The sequence below is a fragment of the Sus scrofa genome, chromosome 9 (genome assembly GCF_000003025.6).
Source record: "Sus scrofa isolate TJ Tabasco breed Duroc chromosome 9, Sscrofa11.1, whole genome shotgun sequence".
In the NCBI taxonomy this organism is placed as follows: domain Eukaryota; kingdom Metazoa; phylum Chordata; class Mammalia; order Artiodactyla; family Suidae; genus Sus; species Sus scrofa.
The window spans coordinates 3,618,511-3,640,639 of record NC_010451.4 but is presented as its reverse complement, the minus strand read 5'-3'; the positions used below and the strand labels follow the sequence as shown (position 1 = coordinate 3,640,639).

The window sequence follows — 22,129 nt, the reverse complement described above, 5'->3', positions numbered from 1 at the left end:
ATCTCCGATGTGGAATTCTGCATGTGGCCCAAAGACAAAGACAGCTATAGGAAGGAAGAAAATAAATGCACAATTCAGCAGCCCAGATGTCAGAAGAAATACCTAAAATCCTCTGCTGTCATATTTAGGAAATCATTCCAAAATTTTTAATCTGAGACTTCTAACTTACTGGAAAAATAAAATAGGCAGGAAACAAGTCCATTTCCCAAATAGCGTTTAACTTTATTTTTTATTGTTTGATGGCTTCTCCCTAGCATATGGAAGGTCTTGGGCCAGGGGTTGAAGGCGAGACAGAGCTTTTACCTGAACCCCTGAAGTCAGATTCTTGACCAACTATGCCACAGTGAGAACTTCTCCCACATAGTTGAACTTTCGTTAGACCTTGTTGAATGGACACACAGCGTCGAATACCGGGAATATACAACTGGAAGTCATCTCTTGAGGATGAAGGCACTGGTCTAGACGCTGGGAGGGAGTGTAGGGTAAAGACCAGGGAAGTGTGGTGCCCGGGGAGGCTCCGGGAGACTGGGGAAGGCACAGAAGCAGACCGTCCTCGGAGTCCCAGGGAAGCCAGAAGCACCCAAATTGTGCCGAATTCCAGAGGTCTTTGTCATCCTTTTAATACCATATTTATGTGAAATTTGCATATCTTAAGGGAAAAAAACCTTGACTGTTAACTTATTTTTTGCATCCTGGTTCTTCAGAAATTATGTGGCTATCTATAACTATACCATGTAGACATAAATGAAGCAGAAGAATGTGACTGCAGGTGTTCACCATAATCTAGAATGTACTCCTTTGAGTTGATTTCAAGCAGGATTTTTGAAAGGTACGCAAAACAATACTTGAGAGCTATTTGAGGAAAGGCTTTATAAGTACAGCAAAAGATACCTAAAGAAAAGTTATATATTCTGCCAACCAAGGATGTTTGGGCTAATGGTTTTCCTTAGCATTAGCATAGAAGAAGTAACAGACAAATGATCAGGGACAATGATGAGGAGAGGTACTTCATCTAGATATCTGGAAAAAAACAAGGAGAAAATAGAAGTGAGAGAGGAATAATAAGTGAGGTGGTCCGAAACAGCAATATCAAATGAAGAGTGAAGAAATCCCAAGAGAAAACTGGAGCAATAGAAGTGATCAGGCAATGGATACAAACAAGGAGGTAGAGATACTAATAATATTAGCATTATAATCCTACTGTCTGCTAGTAGGAAGAATATATTTTAATATCACATTATGGATTATTAAATCATGGTGAAATATATTAATCACGTCATGTATTTTTGCAAGAAATTTTCATGCTTGGAAGCAAAACCTGAGTTTTAAAAAGAGGAACATTATGTAAAAGTGTTTCTGTGTAATAAAAATTGTAAGCTGATAATCAGAAAAGTTTCTTTCTCCTGGACTTATGTTTTTGGATTTGGTAAATTTTACTCATTAGATATTTTTATTTAAATCACGCCAAAGCCCTAGTAAACAGATCAAGAAATTACATCACCTCAACTGCCATTTTAAAATATAAATATATCAGGTATTATACTAATGCTTCATATACAATATTTCACTGAACTTTTACTTCAAAATGACCTACCTACAGTTATCTTCAATTTATAAATGAGGCACATGAGCTACACAGACAGCCAGACTGTTTGAATCTCAGAACATTTAAATTAAAATTTAAATATAATGTTAATAGGCCTAAGCTGTGGGGACAGAGCAAGGGAGGCAACCATTACTGCAAAGTAAAACCAGAGCATCAGTTTTAAAATCTGGAAAAATAAAATACAACAAATAAATTTTTCAAGGCACTCAACTAACAATCTCCAATTAATTTTACATCATCTTCCCTTTACAAACTCAAAAATGGGTTTCACGGAAAGAAACCACCACTGCCACCAACAACTACAACAGCATAATTCTGAACACTGAGATTCACAAGTGAATTCAAGCCAGCAGGCCAGAATCACTGAGAGATTTTTAAATAATTTTAAAGTAGACGGTGATGGAAGAAAATCTTGCTCAGTTCAATTTCCCTGAGTTCTGTCTCTCAGGAACAATGAATGACATGTTCATTTTTCTTTGAAATGAAAAATACCACAGACACACCTTGTCTTTCAAAATAACGTTAAGCCATTTCCAAAGCAGTTATAGAAGTGCTGAAAAATGAACGAGATTGCACAAAGGTGGCTTCATTATTTTGTGGGATAATTAGAGATGAAACATTACTACATTGGAGATAAGGAGTCAAAGGCATTTTAATAGATTGAAAAGAGGTTTGATTATTGGTCTAGGATTTCCCCTGATTCCTTTGGAGCAATGCGTGTCCATAGGAACTAGACAGTTGTGCATATCTGTGTACACGTTGGGTAGTTACATGTTAAATGATCAAGGCACAGATTTCTTTATCCAAGCAATGCTATTTCCATGCACCAAAACACACCCTAAGCCCCCAGATAACAATAGGGCGTAAATAGTTTATAGGCTATTGTGCATGGGGCTGAGGGTGCAAAGTGGCACTGGATGTTCTGTCTAGGGAGAGTTTTGTGTGTGGAATGGGGTAGTTTGCAAAGTACTGCTCCCGAGAGGAAAGCCCTACAACCCTAGGCAGTGATCAGAACTCCAGTTGCTTTTAAAGCTGGGATTTGAGGGTCGTAAAAGAGGAAAAACCAGCACAATGAAAAAAGAAAGAGGGAAAAGTAGAAGAAAAAGAAAAGAAGGGGAGGGAGAAAATTTAAGGAAGGTTAGCAGAATCTGAGTATTGTACAAAAGACATGGTAGGGTGGGAAAGAGCAAATAGCAAAAACTGTAAGGAAAGGAAGACAGGAGACTTGGGGGGGGGGTACAATTATTCTCTACTATTATTACTTCAAGTGTAGGGACCTCATTGGACCAACATTCTTAACTTTCTGTTCTTATTCCCATTCATCTGAATAAGAAGAGCTTCAGGTTTTGGTGTCTGATATGAGTGCAATATACGCCAAGCCCTGATTCCCTCCTACTGGTCAATCCCCCGTCTAAACAGACCTTGCATTCTGATCGGTCCACATGGGTGCTGTTGGTAGTCAGCCCCACCCCCTTAGAGGTTTGCATGTTTCTGTGCTAGAGACTGGGTGATCCAGTCTGCCTAAACTGGGGGCAAAATATAAACAAGCCCTTCTGACTGAAGATCTAAATCCTATTTTCCCTAATGTATGTTATAGAACTGTTGGTATCTAAATGCCAACTTCCTTGCCTCTTGTGGGTTTTCTTAGTGCTGAACTGGATTGGAAAAGGCAGAGATGTTATAAATAGGGTACTGAAAAGCCCAAATTTTAAGATGAAATTAAGACAGGATGGAAGGATAAATGATTAATGAAGGATAAATGATTAATTATTATTTTCTATATGGTGTTAGAGAATGTTCTTTCACTCTCTTATGTGTAACTGTCCAATTGTCCCAGCAACAATACTGAAGAGACTATATTTTCTCCATTGTGCATTCTTCCCTCCATTGTTGTAGATTAATTAACCATAAGAGAGTGGGTTTTTTCTGGGCTCCCTATTCTGTTCTATTGATCTATGTGTCTGTTTTTGTGCTAGTACCACACTGTTTTGATTACTGTAGCTTTGTAGTATAGTATGAAGTCCAGGAGCATGACATCCCCCATCTCTGTTCATCTTTCTCAAGATTATTTTGCCTCTTTGGAGTCTTTTGTGTTTCCATACAATTTTTTAAATTATTTATTCTTGTTCAGTGAAAAATGCCATTGGTATTTTTTTAGGGATTGCATTGAATCTGTACATTGCTTTGGGTAATTTGTTCAGTTTAACAGTATTGATTCTTCTAATTCAAGAGCATGGGATACCTTTCCATTTCTTTGACTCCTTCAATTTCCTTTATCACTGTTTTATAGTTCTCAGCATATAAGTCTTTCACATGCTTAGTCAGGTTTATTCCTAGGTGTGTCTTTTGATTGGACAATGTAATGCATTTATTGATAGGTAAGGAGTTATCATTGCCATCTTATTCATCATTTTCCTGCTAGTCCTTTTGTTAATTTCTTCCTCTCTTGCTGTCTTCCTTTGTGATTAAAAGTTTTTTCATAGTCAAATACTTTGCTTTCTTCCCCTTTATCTTTTGAGTATGTAGTGTAGTTTCTTGCTTGTGGTTACCATGAAGCTTACAAAAAACACCTTATAGTTTTATAGCAGTCTGTTTTAAGCTGGTAACAACTTAACTTTACTCACTGACTTCAGGAGAGAAAAACCTGCACCAGCCAGTCTGGTGGAGAATTTGGTGGCTTTCTCAGATCTTTTTTTGGTTTCACTGCTGCGTACTTCTTGTTCCTTCTCAGGGGTAATTCTTAAATTTATATGCCTTCTTAAATTTATATGCCTTCACCAGATCCTGCAAATTCAAACTGGGTGTTTGAACCCTCTCATCATTCATTTCCCCTATAATTCCACAGGAAACAAGGTAAAGAAGATGTCTACCACCCTAGAAATTTCCCTTTTCCTCCTATGAGTCATTATTAATCCCCAGAGGGCAATTTCTATAATTTTGCTTGCTCAGGACTGCATACAACTGGAATCATAAAATTTGTTTTTGTGTGTCTGGGTTTGTTGGCTCAATATGTTTTGGAAATTCATCCATGTTGTATGAAAAAACAGTTTGTTCCTTATGATTTCTGCATTGCATTCCATCATAAGGAACATACCATGCATTCAAGTTCCCTTCATTAACATTTGGGTTATATGAACATTGGCAGGTAAGTCTTTCGTGAACGTATATTTTTATTAATCTTCATGATAAACCTAAGGATGGAATTGCTGGGTCATAGACTTGGTACATACATAAGTTAATTAGAAACTAATGAACTTTTCTGCAAAAGAGTGGTACAGTTTTAAACTTTCCCTAAAACTGTGTTAGAGTTACAGTATCAGGGGAGTTTTGTGATACACTTTCAGTGACTACTTAAGAGGATTTCCACAACTGCTCTGAGTTTAACACACACACACAAACACAGGGTGTGTGTATGTGAGTGTTTGGATGGAGATTGTGACAGAACAGCTTTGCATTTATTTTACGTATATTGTCTTACCTGAGTTTCCCTATTATTATTTTTCTGTGAAGAAGACTGATCCTGAAATAACTGGAAGGCAATTGAAATGATGGTGCATCTATAAAGGTTCCTGAGAACCCCCTTGTGGCACAGCAGATTAAGGATGCAGGATTGTCACTGCAATGGCTAGAGTCATTGCTGTAGCACAGGTCACAGCTGTGACATGGATTTAATCCCTGGCCTGGAAATTTCCACATGCCTCAGGTGCAGTTCAGTTTCTGTCTCTGTGTCTCTCTTTGTCTCTCTCTCTCTCATGAAATTTATTATGCATAAATACATATATATAGAAACAATTCTATTAAAAATATTATCATGAGCATATTTGCAATATATTTTACATGCATTAATAAGTTTTAGTATTTTTGGAATTTTATGATTACTGACTTAAGCCATTATTTTATAAAGTAAGATAAATGAAAAACAAAAATTCTAATGACTATTAGGTCTCTTGGTTAGAATCCACAGCCAGGAAAGATAGTTAACTTTGATATGCCTATTGTTTTGTATCTTCACTTCTGCTGATAAATATAGATATAAAAGTTGATGAATATAGAAGTAATTTCAAAAGTCCCAAAGGATCTTTCCTCTAACCAGAGCCCTCTGAGACACCAAATGTGGAACTCCAATTAGCTGTAAACCCTCAAGTCCGCAGAATCCTCAGAGGATACAGAGATGCTATGTAGAGGTGGAAGCTGGTTGTTGTAGAACCATTTGACACTCAGGAGTCTCAGGCATGTTCATGAGTCTCATCTTTGCCCACACTGAGGTGAGTTTGGGTTATGCCCAAAGACTTGCACCTTCCAAAAAATGTAAAGGTTTTAGTACAAGAAAGGCAAGTGTTTGAGACATAGTTGATTGGAAGCTCAGCATTTCTTCCTAACTCCAGCCAGAATAGGGGACCATCTGTTTGGGACTAAGAAACAACATTCCCCTAATTGTGAAATAATTCGTTTTTGTCTTTTTAGGCCCGCACCCACAGCATGTGGAAGTTCCCAGGCTAGGGGTCAAATTGGAGCAGCCGCTGCTGGCCTACACCACAACCACAGCAACGTCAGATCCGAGCTCTGTCTCTGACCGACACCACAGCTCATGGCAACGCCAGACCCTTTAACCCACTGAGCGAGGCCAGGGATCAAACCTGCATCCTCGTGGATCCTGGTCAGGTTTGTTACAGCTGAGCTACGATGGGAAGACCAAATGTAAAACTATCTTAGAGTTGATTGAAGATAGAGAAGCCCAGGTAAGAGCGAGCTCCAAAGGGAGGGTGTTGTCTGCCTTAACAGATAGATGTCTACATTCAGAACTGCTTCCACTGGGATGGTCCTTGTGGGCAGTGGGATATGACTGAAGACTAGACTTGACTCCTACAAGGCATTTGTAAGGAACTTCCAAGAGCCTTCCCCTACTAGGTTTCATATGATGTCTATGAAAGCAAGTCCAGGAGTAAGAATCTGGCTATATCACCAGTAAGTTCTCTCTCCAAAGGTCCCTTTCTAAAGACTGACTTTCTGTAACTTTGCACATATATTCTGTCTCTTCTCTAAGACACTATTAAGAGAAAGCTTTTTCTTTCTTCCCATGTCATCATAAATTAAGCTAGTTATGCCCCATTTATGCAATTCCTCAAAAATCAGTAAGTTAAGGCAATGGATATAGATTGATTAAACCTACAAAGTCAGACAAACTTGGATTTGAACCCTGACTCTACCAGTTTTTAAATTTTGTTGATGCAATTTTTATTTAGCTACCCTGAACTTAACATTTCTTCATATATAAAATGAGGACAGTAGCATATATCCTTGGCATTAATATAAATTTGACTATGGAAATTAACCTCCATCAGAATATTAGCTCCGTGGGTGGAGAGGATTTTGTACATTTGGATCACTAATGTATCTCTACAAACTAGAAGGGCATCAATAAATCTCTGTTAAATAAATAATACTTTAACATATAATCTGACAATTATTTTTATTATTATAATAGATAACATGTACTGATTACCTACTAGATACCAGGCACCACCTGGAGGACTAATTCTCATTTAACCATCCTAACACTTCCATAATATGTACTATTACCACCATCCCTTTATTAAAAGCCATGAAAATTGTAAACAGAAAGATTTGAGATGTGTTCAAGTCCATCCAGCTAATTAGTCCTGGAAACGCCTGGAATCTGAGCATCCATGTCTCTAGAAATAAGGATGCAATAAAACACTGCTCTCACATTTTCCAAGAGAAAACCCTGATTCATCTAGATTTTTCTTCTTTTGAATATATTTTAAGTTTAAAAATAGCTCACCCAATAGCAGAATTCACGTGCCTCTTTGAGAATTGTCTGGCAGAAAGGGTGTAAAGAGAAATCTTACTGAAGCACGGGGGAGAGAACTGGCACTGAGTTGGTCTGTTTTTCTGTTTAGGATTCAAAGCAGATGGATAGATTGTTTAGTTATGTGACATTGACATTTGGAAGAGCCTGGGAATTTTCCACCAGCAGTCTTAGTTTACAAGCCAGATGAGCAGACCCTAAGATTCTCCCTCCTCTGATATTCTAGTATCTCAGTCTTTTCAGTCTTGCAGCTTTCGTGCCCTCTGGTTACCTTAGAAGAAGGCAGACATCAGAGGTGGCATCTCATATACCCCAGCTCTCTTTGCAGGAGCTCCAATTGCCGCATGCTCACCTGCTACCTTTTTAGCGAGAGCCTTGTGGGGCTTTAGCTGGATGGGATGTCCCTGGATTTCATTCAGGGGTTGAGACATTTATAATTTTTTTCCTAAGATGTGAGAATATATATATATATATTTTTTTTTTTGAGTTGGGGAACTCAGGTTTATTATGTCGGTGGGCTCAGAGGAGATGACTCTCTGGAGCCTGCGCCCCAAAGAAGGGTTTCACAAGGCTTTTATGGGCTAGCTCTTCCGGGTCCGTGCTTGGCGGACCGGAGTGAGGTCAGGTAAGATAGGAGAATATGTTTGAATCTCTTGGAGTCCCTAGTAACTACGCTTGCTTTCTAAAGTTTCTTTCTCAACCACCAAATGTAACTGAGGTTTTCAAAATCTCACACCACCTCTCCTGCCCTAAAATGCACAATAGCACTTGAGTTCTAGCAGGTCTGAGTGGCTCCATTCGAATTTACATCTATTAATCAAGGTGAGTTGATCACATGGGATGTTTATACCGAGGAAAGAAATGAAAATAATAGTAATAACAACAATAGCGTTGCTGCTAATATTTAGTGAGTATTCACTGTGTATTATTCACAGTTTTAGCACAATATGCAAATTATCTTATTGAATGATATTGACAAGTTACTGAGCTTTAGACAACTAATATGCTCATTTCATGTTGAGAAAGAAGGTACACAATGGCTAAACCACTCATCAACATCACATACTAGGTAAGAACCAGAGATTTAGTATGATCTAGATAATGTGACACCAAGGGAACTTCAACACTACTTCTCATTCCTAAAAACCTTTTTTGTTGTTGTTTTACCTTTGGTTTCCAAGAACTCTACTCACCTCTAAGCCATTTCCTTGTCCAGGAAACTATCACTTTTAAAGAACGTAAAATGCCCTCCTCCTGGCCATCATTATGTCTGGAGCCAACAGCTCCAGTCTGACCCCGGGATTCTTCATCTTGAGTGGTGTCCCTGGGCTGGAAGCCGCACACGTCTGGCTCTCCCTGCCATTCTGCTTCATGTACATCGTTGCTGTCGTGGGCAACTGTGGGCTCCTCTACCTCATCGGCCACGAGGAGGCCCTGCACCGGCCCATGTACTACTTTCTGGCCCTGCTCTCCTTCACCGATGCCACCCTGTGCACCACCACGGTACCCAATATGCTGTGCATCTTCTGGTTCAACCTCAAGGAGATAGACTTCAATGCCTGCCTGGCTCAGATGTTTTTTGTCCACATGTTGACGGGGATGGAGTCCGGGGTGCTCATGCTCATGGCCCTGGACCGCTACGTGGCCATCTGCTACCCCTTACGCTATGCCACCATCCTCACCAGCCCTGTCATCGCCAAGGCTGGTCTTGCCACGTTCCTGAGGGGTGTGATGCTCATCGTCCCTTTCACTTTCCTTACCAAGCGCCTGCCCTATTGTCGTGGCAACTCCATTCCCCACACTTACTGTGACCACATGTCCGTGGCCAAGGTCTCCTGTGGCAATGTCAAGGTCAATGCTGTCTACGGTCTCTTGGCAGCGCTCCTGATTGGGGGCTTTGATATCTTCTGTATTTCAGGGTCTTACACTATGATATTGCGGGCAGTGGTGAGCCTGTCTTCGGCAGATGCTCGGCACAAAGCCTTCAGCACCTGTACATCTCACATCTGTGCCATTGTGATCACCTATGTCCCAGCTTTTTTCACTTTTTTCACCCACCGTTTTGGAGAACACAGTATCCCTCACCACATACACATCATTGTGGCCAACCTTTATTTGCTCCTGCCTCCTACAATGAACCCCATTGTTTACGGAGTCAAGACCAAACAGATCCGGGAAGGTGTGATCAAATTTTTACTTGGAGACAAGGTTCTCTTTACTCAAGACAAATAAATCACAAAATACACGCATAGCAGCTCCTTCTGTGGTGCAGCAGGTTAAGGATCCAGGGTTGTCTCTGCAGCCTTCTGGGTTGCTGCTGAGGTGTGGGTTCCATCCCTGGCCTGGTGCCGTGGGTGAAGGATCCAGCATTGCTGCAGCTGTATAATAGGTTGCAGCTGCAGCTCAGATTTGTTCCCTGGACAGGGGACTTTTATATATATATATGCTGCAGATTCATCTAATAAATAAATAAATAAATAAATAAAAGAGATGCATTGCTTGGGAAGGGGGGGAGAAAAATAGAATGAAGAAGAAATTTGTAAAAGATACGAGTAAGTCAAAAGAAGTAAGACATTTGTAAAAGATATGAGATGGTTGTAAAAATGGTATTAAAAACACGAGTCCTGTCATATGCAGATTTTTTGAAGCCTTTTCAAGTATATATTATGAAATATTTCTTCTGTGTGAAGTTCTGCCAAAAAAGAGAATGCGGAATAAAGAAATAACATACCAATTTCTTACAGATTTTGTTTTACTTAAGGGTCTGCAGACTCATGTCTACTGTGAACACGAAGGTAAAGAAATGAATGCAGCCTAATGTCAGCGTGTGCATTGCGTGTAAGACCCGGAGTCTGTGGTGCTCTGGACCAAGCACGCCCTCTCCATACAGGACAAATTCCACTCAAATTAAGCACATTATCACCATGGCGTAATGTGGGCCCAGGGTTACAATAGTTTACAGTGTTTTTTTAAGGCAAGCTAAATTTAGATGTTTTGTGAAATCTCCCAACTTTAACTACTCACTAAATATTTTTTCAATATGCTTCGTTTCATTTTGGACATGCCTAAGAGTTCTGTCTTTTTCCATTTCATCAAGGGCACCTCCATTCAAAATGCACCTAAAAATATAATTGTGATATTACCAGTCAAGCAGACAAATGCCTTGGTTAAATTGCTTGTATGTCTTATAATTCATGTACTCGTTCACTCATTTATTTTTTTTTCAGTTTCTTATTTAGGTCATATTATTGGTCATATCTCAGTTTTGATGAAAGAGAAGCAGAGTTGTGTATGACACAGCCCCTGGGTTCATGATGCTCAGAATCTAGAGTCTAGCCAGGGATCATGAGAGGAAATGTACATGAAAGAAAGAGGAGAGATCACAAAAAATGGATTCAGATTCTGGAGGGCGGGAACAAAAAGTGAGTGAGAAAGAGTTGGGGAAAAATGAATTTTGAATTTAGATATGTCCAAAGTTTAAATTTCATGTCTTAATTCCTAGCTACTAGATTTTGACAGACTATTTAATCTCTCTAAATTTCAGTTTCTATGCTTTTTATTAAATAGGGGGGGAGTTGCCATAATGATTTTTTGGGCTGGTTAAATACTCTAATGCCAAAAATAGCCTAATTTCTGATATATACTAACCACTAAATACATTGAATCTGATATTATTCTTATTATTATCACCATCTAGAAGGTTCAACTCTGATTCATTTTGAACATTGTAGCTCAAGGAGAAATCTTTCCACCTGCGTAGGCAGTACAAAATCAATTTTATATGGGCAAGTTTCCACTGAGTTTTCACAAACCTGTCATCAATTTAGTTAACAGTTTATTTTTCTGGATACCTTCCATGTGACTGGCTTCATGTTATACACTGAAAAATATAAAGGGATACAAAAACGCTAATAAATTTCTAGTCTGATAGAAGATAAAAAATGCAATGGAGTCATTATTATAAAATAACAAGGTGGGAGTTCTCTGATGGCCTAGCAGGTTGAGCCTCCTGCGTTCTCACCGCTGTGGCTCTGGTTGCTGCTGTGCGGCGTAGGTTCAGTCCCTGGCCCAGGAATTCCCACATACTGCCTGTGTGGCAAAAAAGAAAAAAATAAAAAAAAATAAAAAAAAACAAGAGAGAATCTGAAATAAACATTGCAACTCTCATTTAAAAAAAAATTTAAAAAATAAAATAAAATAACAAGGTAACTCCCCAAAAGTGATTATTAAAATGAAATTGGAATGCCTATCAATAGCTATTGGAATCAGTAAGTAAACCTTTTACAGAAAAGATCATATATGAGATAAATCTCAACATACATGTAAGTATTTTAAAAGAAAGAGAAGAGGAGAAGGATTATTTTTTAAATGAAAATTTATATACTAAATATTGGGACTAAACAAAGAATAACAAGTTTTGGGCTCTAAAGTTTTAGGACGATTGGAGGTAATAGAGAAGGAGGAGGAGTGAAAGATTTGCTGCAGAATCGACAGAGGCCTCGTCAGCAGGTGCCTTGTCTGTGAGTTTGGGCATAGTGCCCAGGCCTGCCACGTGCCGCTCTTCTCAGAATTACCCTTGACTGCCCAGCAGCTGCAGCCCCATTCGTTACCTTCCTAGAAGGCTCAGCTCTCCAGCAGAATCTATGTGTCCTCGCTTCTTTTTTCTTCTCCAACTTTCTTCTCTCTTCCACATCAACTCCACTTTCCCAGTTTCCACTCACTTCTTCAGTTCCCCACTCCAACGCCTCAACATTCAAGTCATCCCTGCAGAGTGGAGACTCCTAGTGTCTTCCCCATGGTCACTCTCTCAAAGGTTGACCATTTTTCCCCTCAGAGAATGGTTTTCAGGAAAACAATAAGCATAAAACCACAACCCAAACTAGCATTCATTTTCCAGGGGCTTTTCTGTAAGCCTGTATACTCATTTCATTCTAAACACAACCGAAAATATTACTTTATGCTCAGTTTATAGGCAAGCAAACTGGGGCACAGAGAGGTGAATAACTGAGGGAAAGTCACCTGTCCAGTAAGTGAAAGAGTGTGGATTTAAACTCAGACCATTTGGTTCCGAAACCTTTGATTTTCACGTGTCAATGAAAACAATCAATAGTCAATCTAAGAAAGAAACGGAAACCTGAGTATTATAACTTTGGAGATACACTCAGAAAATTCTAGGGACTGTCCTTTCCGTAAGAGGTCAACACAAGGTTTTTGAGACAAAAGGTTATTCATCAAAGTAACATATTAATAGTTTATATGGTCCAACAAAGCAAGTAGTGAGTCATCTTAACTCTACAGAATCGAGAAATGCTATCTCCAAAGGATTTTCTTTTTCTTTTGTTCGATGAGTAAACATTCTTGTGTCTTCTAAGGGGGTCTAGTGAATGTATAATCAGATAAACAATGTACACGGAAGGGGAGGGGTTGGTGGCTCAAATGGCAGTGACGATAATGTTGAATTGTTCTTGTCCCGCCTTAAAAATAATTTTATTTCATCAAGTCCCCTTTTCGATAGAAAGCATTCGGTGATCAAATATTTGGGCCTTCAGTGGCAGGTGGGTGCTTACCTGGATTCATCATGTCCCTCAGTGTTAAGTCTTAATAGTCCGATTACTTTGGAAGTTCCCATGCAGGATCTGGCATTGCCACAGTGTAATGCTGGTCGCAGTTGCAGTGAGGGTTCGATGCCTGGCCCAGGAACTTCCACATGCTGTGGGTGCAGCCAAAAAAAAAAAAAAAAAGGTGTGGTTATTACTTTTCTGTTAGGTAGGTTGTACTGGTAGGATGTCTGTGTAAGACTGATGGTCAACTCCAACTTGTCAGTTAGGGCTTATGCCAATGATACCGTGTATGTGCATTGTGCATGTTAATTCATTTATAGAGAACCATAGATGTGATCAATAATGCAAGTTGTTTCAATATCATTACTTTACACAAGTAATCAAAATTGCCGATATGGAGTTCCCCTGTGGCACAGTGAGTTAAAGATCCAGCATTGTCATTGCAGCAACCAGGAACTCCCACATTCTGTGGGTGTGGGGGAAAAAATTGACAAAAGGAGTAATAGCGTCGTTATTTAAGCCAGGATTCTCCTTAACCAAACTTTTTTCCTAGTATTTCCCTTAAACTGGGAAGAGGATCATTCGCCACAGAAATGTGACTTTTCATATGTATCCTAAGATGAGTTATATTAGAAGACTCATCAGATCTTATAACACAATATTCCGTGTGTATTACAGCATAAGTGCCCCCTTGAGATCATGTTAGAATACTGAGGGCCACGCAATTCTGTAGGACTGTTTTCTCATCATGGAGACAGACTTCTGAATAGTTAGATGGGTTTAAGGACCCAGGAGCCCATGTTTATGCCCAGAGGACTTTGAGGGCTTAGCTCAGGGATTCTGGAACATGCCTATACTGAGAGAAGCCCTCACTCACTATAAAGTTTCCTCCGTAGGACAGGACAGACCTGGGTCCCAAGGACACGATGGGACTCCAATCACCTTCTTTAGTCCCAGGGCCTATGCTGTGATATTGCCAAAGTGAGGGCTGAGCAGGGGGTCATATATTAGAAAAGTAAGGATGTATGGACAGCGGAAATGAGACAGTGTAGAGAGAAGAGAAGACGCGAATGAGGAGAGAAGAGACAGTCACCTCTGCTTTGCTGAGAAGTTTTCCAAAGTGTCTTTCTCCATTCTCGCCACAAAGAAACACCACAGAGCATATGCGATTACGACAGGTGAGAAAAGAGCGACATGTCAGTGAGCAGTGCGTAGGCCTTCTCTCTCCCTCTCCCTCACTCTCTCTCTCATGCACAGACACAGAAACACAAACACACAAACCCACACTCACATACATTCTCGTACATACATACACAAAGATATGCATATTTACAAATCCTAATTCTATTCAAAAGCTAATTTCTGAAAACAGGGAACCATATCCTTATATTGCCGGCAGTGTTGGGGATATTAAAATGAATATCCCAGGGAGTTCCCATCGTGGCACAGTGGTTAACGAATCCGACTAGGAACCATGAGGTTGTGGGTTCGGTCCCTGCCCTTGCTCAGTGGGTTAATGATCCGGCGTTGCCGTGAGCTGTGGTGTAGGTTGCAGATGCGGCTCGGATCCCGCGTTGCTGTGGCTCTGGCGTAGGCCGGTGGCTACAGCTCCGATTCAACCCCTGGCCTGGGAACCTCCATATGCCGCGGGAGCGGCCCAAGAAATAGCAACAACAATAGCAACAACAATAGCAACAACAACAACAAAAAAGACAAAAGACAAAAAAAAAAAAAATGAATATCCCAGGGTTCCTTGCCCACAGTAGCAGCCTCCTTGTTGGTAGAGAATGGATAAATTCATAAATAAAGTCATGTTATATTAGGTGTTGCAGACTTGTACAATGTTCTAGAGACATTGTAACTTAAAATAATTTTCTTTATTACTTTCAAACATCAGGAAAGATTCATTTACAGCACTTTAATTTTGGTGCCATTTAAATTTACTAGATATTTTTTCAATTTATATCCGAGGCGAGGTGTAATTTTGCATGTAATTGGTGATGTTACAAGTTGTAAGGAGTAAGAACATGACAGCTGATGAGCAAAAGGCAACATACTGTACTTACTGTAAGAACACGAGGAATCACAGAATTAAAGGAGTCTGGAGTCAGGGGACTGGAAACTCACCTTTCGTTAAGATTAGCAAGCCTCAAACATAGACGTGGTTTCCTGGGAGAAATAGAATGAGGAAAATTCTAAGAGAGAACCTCTGATTAACTTCCCTTATATCTTGTGACTGCACCAGATCCATGAGGCAGATCCTACAGTTATATCAAAACACAAGGGCATAAGTTAGCAGTTCTAACTGGGACGGAAGATTCTTTAACACCAGACTGCACTTTGAAAACCACCGTGTACAATAATTTCTCAAAAGTAACCAAGAAGAGGCTTGGAGACAGAATGGAAGGCAATGCCATGAAAGGTAAGCATGTACTTCTTTTTGAAATATTCCCGGTTCCTTCAAAGATCTCATATATTGCAAAAAAAATAAAAGCCACAAATACCATTACCTATGATGGATTTCGGAACAATAACTTAGATTCAGGGCACTGCTCAATTAGCCTCTGGAAAGAGAAGAATCTCTAGTGTTTCTAAATTAACTGCTTCTACCAACACGGCCACTGTACTGAGCAGAGGTCTTTCCATCTTCCCAGGACTCTGATAAGAACGGATCTTAAGGACAGTGAGATCTTGCTTCTCAACCGGAGTTCAGCGACACCTCAGGAGGATGCCTTCTCTCAATGACACCCCGTTCCATCCCCCCTTCTTTCACCTGCTGGGAATACCGGGACTGGAGACAGTCCACCTCTGGATTGCTTTCCCATTCTGTGCTGTGTATCTGATCGCCCTCGTGGGAAACATCACCATTCTCTCCGTGATCAAGGCTGAACACAGTCTCCACCAGCCCATGTTCTACTTCCTGGCCATGTTGTCTCTGATAGATCTGGGGCTGTCCACCTCCACCATCCCCAAAATGCTGGGCATCTTCTGGTTCAACCTCCAAGAGATCAGCTTTGGGGGCTGCCTTGCTCAGATGTTCTTCATCCACATGTTCACCGGCATGGAGACGGTTCTACTGGTGGCCATGGCCTATGACCGCTTCGTTGCCATCTGCAACCCTCTCCAGTACACCGCCATCCTCACCAATAAAACCGTCAGCATCTTAGCCTCTGTTGTGGTTGGAAGAAACTTAATTCTTGTGACTCCATTTGTGTTTCTCATCCTGAGGCTGCCCTTCTGTGGGCATCACATCATTCCTCACACATACTGCGAGCACATGGGTCTTGCCCGGTTGGCCTGTGCACCCATCGGGATCAACGTCATCTATGGGCTCATGGTGATCTCTAATATCATCGTAGATGTGGTCCTGATTGCCTCTTCCTACGTGCTGATCCTTCGAGCTGTCTTCCGTCTTCCCTCTCGGGAGGCTCGACTAAAGGCTCTCAACACTTGTGGTTCTCACGTCTGTGTCATGCTCTGCTTTTACACACCGGCATTTTTTTCTTTCATGACACACCGCTTTGGTCATCATATTCCCCGGTACGTCCACATTCTTTTGGCTAATCTCTACGTGGTTGTCCCACCTGCCCTTAACCCAGTCATCTATGGAGTCAGGACCAAGCACATCCGAGAGCGGGTTGTAAAGATACTTGTACAGAAATAAAAGTTATGTGACATGACTGGGAAATAGAATCATATACAACTCAAATTTTAATAATCCCAGCTCTCTCAAATCTTATATAGTGCTAACCAAATTTTTCATTTTTATTTGGAATGGCTTCAGTTTACCAGATAAAGCAAAGCTACCACTGCTGCCCACTCTGCTCACCCCTCCCATATATCTGGACAAAGGGAAAGGACTCACAGAAAAGGAGGTGTCCTGGAGCAGCAGTGGTTCGGGAGTGGAATGTTGGTGGAAAAGGGAGAATCCTCCCATTTCTCCACGTCCTCTCTTTAGGGACGTTTAGAATCTGATGGAAGGCTGATCTCATTGTATAGAGCAAGAAAACAGGAGTTCCCGTCACGGCTCAGTGGAAGCGAATCTGACTAGCATCCATGAGGATGCAGGTTCCGTTTTTGGTCTTGCTCAGTGAGTTAAGGATCCAGCGTTCCACGAGCTGTAGTTTAAGTCACAGACACAGCTCGGGTCTGGTGTTGCTGCGGCTGTGGTGTCGGCTGGTGTCTACAGCTCTGATTCTACCCCCAGCCTGGGAACCTCCATAGTCCACGGGTGCAGCCCTAAAAAGATAAACAAATAAATAAATAAATACTCACGCCATGGTTTAGTCATGATGCCTGAATTAGGATACATTGTTTCACATAAAGGTTCCTCCCAGTCATCCTCAGATGTTATCTTCCTTCTCTAGAGTCATGGACTCGGTTTTGTTTGAATGATCCCTCAATCTTTTCATTTTTTTTTCTTTGCCTTTATGATTAGTTTCCTTCTCTCTCTCCCTCTCTCTTTCTTCAATAAAGTAAGATTTGTGGATGGACGGATACGCGCGTCCACCTGGTGAACATAAGGAATCTATGATATGTTTCCCCCCCGTGAAGCAAAGGCATTTTAGATGTGAATTATTGTACATCCTGTGTATTCTAACTCCAAATGAATTCTACTTAAACGTTTCCTTGTTTGCTACACCGTTTCAGTTCAGCCACACAGTGCTTCAGAAAACATGGAAAGGAATCAAAATCATTCTACGGTTTAAGAACAAGGCCACTTGTAGAATCAAGCTCAAAATAATCTCACTCTAATTTATTAATCCTGTAGATTTTGCAGATGTAGTCTCTTTCACAAACTCTAGACATAGCTGGAGAGTGTGGTTTGGTTAAACTAATTGAAAAGGGAACCAAATTGATGTTTGTGACTGACCAGGCAATTTACGACCCTTGCTTAGAAATCGGAAGTCTCAAATACATCCTATATTTTAGCACCACTGCCTAGGTTGGACAAAGACAGGCGAAAGGTCCAAGCACATCAGGGAGTGAGGACAGAGAGAGCCAAGAAGACATGGAAAACAGCAATATCTTTTGCAATTTATGTAAATTTGGTAGCTCTTGCCCTGAAATTTAATACTGACTAAGTACAACTCCTGCAAACTCTTAACACCTTGTGGAATATCCTTAGGTCTGAGTGCATGGGTTATAAGCTGTTTTGGGTTACTTTAAGCCTCTGCCTCATGCTCCTAAAATTTCCTGGGAACCTAGAATTTTAAAGATGGAAAGATCTAATCTAAACCCTGTATTTTGCAAACAAGAAAACCAAGGTTCAAGGAGAGGCGGGAATTTGTGTCCATGCAATCTACCAGGTATGTACCGTCATTTTGATGTAACAAGAGAAGATCACTCAGCTACAGCTTTTTGACCACGAACTCTTAAGTCTTGGAAGACAATGGGTAAAAATACCTCATGTATGTAAGTGAAGATCCAGCATTAGCTTCCAGTAGGGATACAGCTAGGAAAGTGGGGCACAGAGATTGGTGTTGGTAAGAGAAAAAAAGAGACAACAGAAGCTCTGAATTTAGGAGCAAGCAGCAGAGCAGCAAAGAGTGACTGAAATGGTATGCTATTCCTCGTGATGGTCCATGAATTCTGAGTGAGAAAGCCTGGCCAGCTCCGTGGTGGCCATATCTGCACCTTGTATAAGCAGACTAAATAAAGACAATGTTTTCTCTCTACTGTCAATGATATGAAGTGGTATGTGGCACATAAAATGAAACTTTCAGGTTAAACCTAATTAAGATATTGGGGGAAATTCAATGTAGAAAATTTAATGTGCAATAATATTGTACACAACGTGCATCGAATTGCACAGGATCGCTGGCCCTGAAATGGTTCACTGTCAAACGGCCGCACCCTGCTTGGACCCGGATAACCAGAGACCCTGTCCTAAGCTCCCTTCTCCGGGGACCTCTGCCCTTTGGAGTAGTCCCCTCAAAATTGTCTAAGTCCACTTCTGGCTCTTGGACCTGGCTGGGGGAGAGCAATCCTGTCTGTGCCCAGGCTGGTGCCCTGAACGTTGACCAAGCATACCTGGGCCCAGCCCTCATCTCTCTTCTGCAGAGATCTCTAAGATTCTCTCTTTCCAGTACCCACTGGCTCGTTCATTTGCATTAAGGTGCTTTGCAACCCATGTCTACAGGGTTTTCCTGAGAGTTCATAGCTGGAACCATGTTTCAGGAGGGTGCCTTGGTGAGCAGGTAACTCTTCCTGAATGGCATAGACCTCCTCTCAGGAAATCACATGAAACGAAGCCACCAGAAGTGTTCTGACCTGCTGACAGGAGGTGACTTTTACTCATGACTCATGGCAGATGGATGGTGAGTTCAGGGCTCTTGTCTATCAACGGTCCTTTCCCAAAACCAGGGCTTGTTCCCTGTGTGAAAGCTGTTCACTGCCTCTCACTGTCTATGTTCTGTGTTAACTCTCATGCTGCCTCCAACTACAATACCCACAGGTGGCAGTGAAATCAACAGACATCCTTTACCTCACTGCCCTCCTCATCCTGGCGCTGGTACCCAGAGTGATCTTCCCACTGCCTCCACAGGCTCCACACTACCTGCCCGCCGTTCCTCCTCAAGTGGGGGCACCTGTCCCCTACCAAGGGTTTAAGGCCTTTGTTCTGCCATGCCACCAACAATTTTCAATCTATGTCCTTTTTTAATATCCAATCGATATGATGACATGCCATCCTGAGTCAATGGTAAACAATTCCAGATGGTGTAGGGGTTTGACATGGAAGAATGAGACTGTTCTCCCTCTGCCCACAGAAGCCTCACCTCTGCAGCAAGCTGGTGACACTGGGTGAAAGGAAGCAAAGCACTCAGAATTGAAAGAGTGTGCCTTCTAGTCAACTAATGCAGTCATTAGGGACTAATATTTCAAGTGGTTGAAAGATTGTTTTTCTGCATTCATGCTATGAAATGTAAACATGATTTAATGTGTATAGAAAAGAATAATCATTTACATCTTCCTGGCAGATCTGGTTAAGCCTGGCATTTGTGGTGCTCTCCAGTGAAGCAGAGAAAACTTTGGAGAGGGTCACTGGCAGCCGTTACTCGTGGATGATGTACTTGAGATGCTTCATCCTAAGGCACGATGCAGTCAGAAGTAAAGGAATGAAATGCGAAGCCCTAGAGGCAGGATGACCTGTTTTGCTCTGAACATCCATGGCCTTGCAAGTAATAACCATGTTAGTACCTTCTTTTTGTAGCATGAGAAATGAAATGGCCAGAAATAGCCTGTTTTAGTTCATGGAGCTGAACAGAAAGAAGGAAAGAAATAGTATCTGGAAACTACAAAGAATCCTAATGTGCAGTGCCTGGACCATAACCAAATATATAATTAATTCTCATTATCTTAAATTGTCCTTGATAAATTACTAGATATCACTAGGTCCATGAATTTTATCATACATTTTTTATATAATTTATGTTTTCAAGGACCCCCCCCAAAAATTTACCCCAGGCACTGCATGCAGAGATAGGTCAGGTCCTATGTACATTTTTACATTCAATCTCCGTGTATCTAATTTCCACCTTCCCATTTCACTCCTATGATCTGTGTCAGAATAATATTGTCTTGGACTTGGAGCAGACCCCCAATGTTCTGGGAATAATGTGTATGCAGTTTGACTATTGATTTGTATGTGAAGCTGTGTGTAATAGCATGTGTGCCCACATGCTTTGTATATGATAACACATGGCATGAAATTGCCAGTGTCTCAATATTAAGTGCATTTACACACAGGCTTAATAGCAAATGTATATGATATGGTAAGAAGAAAAAATATACGAAACATAAAAATAGTTGAGGAAATACTGACAAAAGGAAAAAACTCCATATTTAATTCTATTCTGTTTTATTAAATGTCCCAGGACAAGTCATTTCCCATAGCATCCCTTACTCTCCCAGATACTCCTTGTCTATGGGAACCCTTTATGAATCCCAGGGAACTTCCCAGAACACAGAAACCCATCTAGCTTCATCGAATATTAGTGCTCTTTCTCTCCAACTTTATATTCCTCACCAGCCTTGAGAGCAGACACAACTCAGTCTAACCTAAAGAAGCACATTTTCATGATATGTAATCCAGGTACAATCTCTTCTCAAATCTCTTCCAATGTTGATGCCCTCACTTGGTTCATCAATCCGAAGCTCACACTATTTAGTCAGAGCATTGATGTTAGCCTGGCCTAAGGGAGGGAAAAAAAACTTGGAAAGTTCCAGATGTTCTCAGACACTTCCATCCTCCAGGTGCCAACCTGGAAATTTTGAACAAAATTACCAACAATTTCCCAAAATGGCTTCGTGATTTTGTACTCCTCTCAACAGGCATGAGAGTTCCAGCTGCTCCACATTCTCACCAGTGTGGTTTTCTTTTCTTTTTTTGATCTTTTGAATTTTAGCGACTCTAGTGAGTGAGAATCAGTATCTCATCGTAGGTTTGAGTTTAATTCCCCTGGGGATTAATGGTGTTGATCACAGTTTCAGTGCTTATTGGCCATTTTAAAATTTTCATTTGCAAAGTGTCTTTTCCAAGAACTACAAAATTAGCTACTTTGTATACATTCAAGTGTAGTTTGAAAGGCTTTGAGCAATTGGAGTTCAAAGAGAAAACTGCCTGCGTTAAAAGTAAGACTAGTAAAAAATATATATAGGTATAGGTTATATGCTATATGTATAGTATATTATGATATAAGGTAAGTTTAAATAGAAAAATATGCAGTAAATGAAAAGGCTGCCTTTTGGCTGTATTAGTCAGTTTTGGAAAAAATACTTGGCAGACTCAAGATGGGACCCCTAAGCTATGGTAGGCTACGGGCACAGTGTAGAAAAAACACAAGAGACAGTACAAATAGGAAACATGAGGAATATTTGAACTCCTAGTCAGAAGAGAAGCAGTTCCTAAAATCTAAAGATTCCGAGATGTCGTGGAGAAACCCACCTGGCAGGAGTTGGGATTTATTTTGAGGGACCCACCCAGCCCATAATGACCTTCAGGTCACCTGCAAAGAGAGACCAGGTGGAAGCCAGAGTGAACAGCCTGACTCCCCTCCCTCCTCCACTCCTGCTAGCGCTACTTTCTGAACTCAACCAGGTGCCAAAGTGCAAAGGGGGCCACCAGTCCTG

At 40.9% G+C, this 22,129-nt stretch overlaps 2 protein-coding genes across 2 annotated transcripts; both read left to right on the top strand.

Annotated features, from left to right (window-relative positions):
* On the top strand, positions 8,703-9,668 carry LOC100515396 (olfactory receptor 52N2). The gene has a single exon (XM_021102650.1). It carries the CDS (start codon positions 8,703-8,705, stop codon positions 9,666-9,668), a length of 966 nt encoding a protein of 321 aa, XP_020958309.1.
* On the top strand, positions 15,726-16,661 carry LOC100521811 (olfactory receptor 52E4). The gene has a single exon (XM_021102649.1). It carries the CDS (start codon positions 15,726-15,728, stop codon positions 16,659-16,661), a length of 936 nt encoding a protein of 311 aa, XP_020958308.1.

Excerpts from the sequence above, each read along its gene's own strand:
- LOC100521811 (XM_021102649.1), top strand. The coding sequence starts at position 15,726 with ATGCCTTCTCTCAATGACACCCCGTTCCATCCCCCCTTCTTTCACCTG.
- LOC100515396 (XM_021102650.1), top strand. The coding sequence starts at position 8,703 with ATGTCTGGAGCCAACAGCTCCAGTCTGACCCCGGGATTCTTCATCTTG.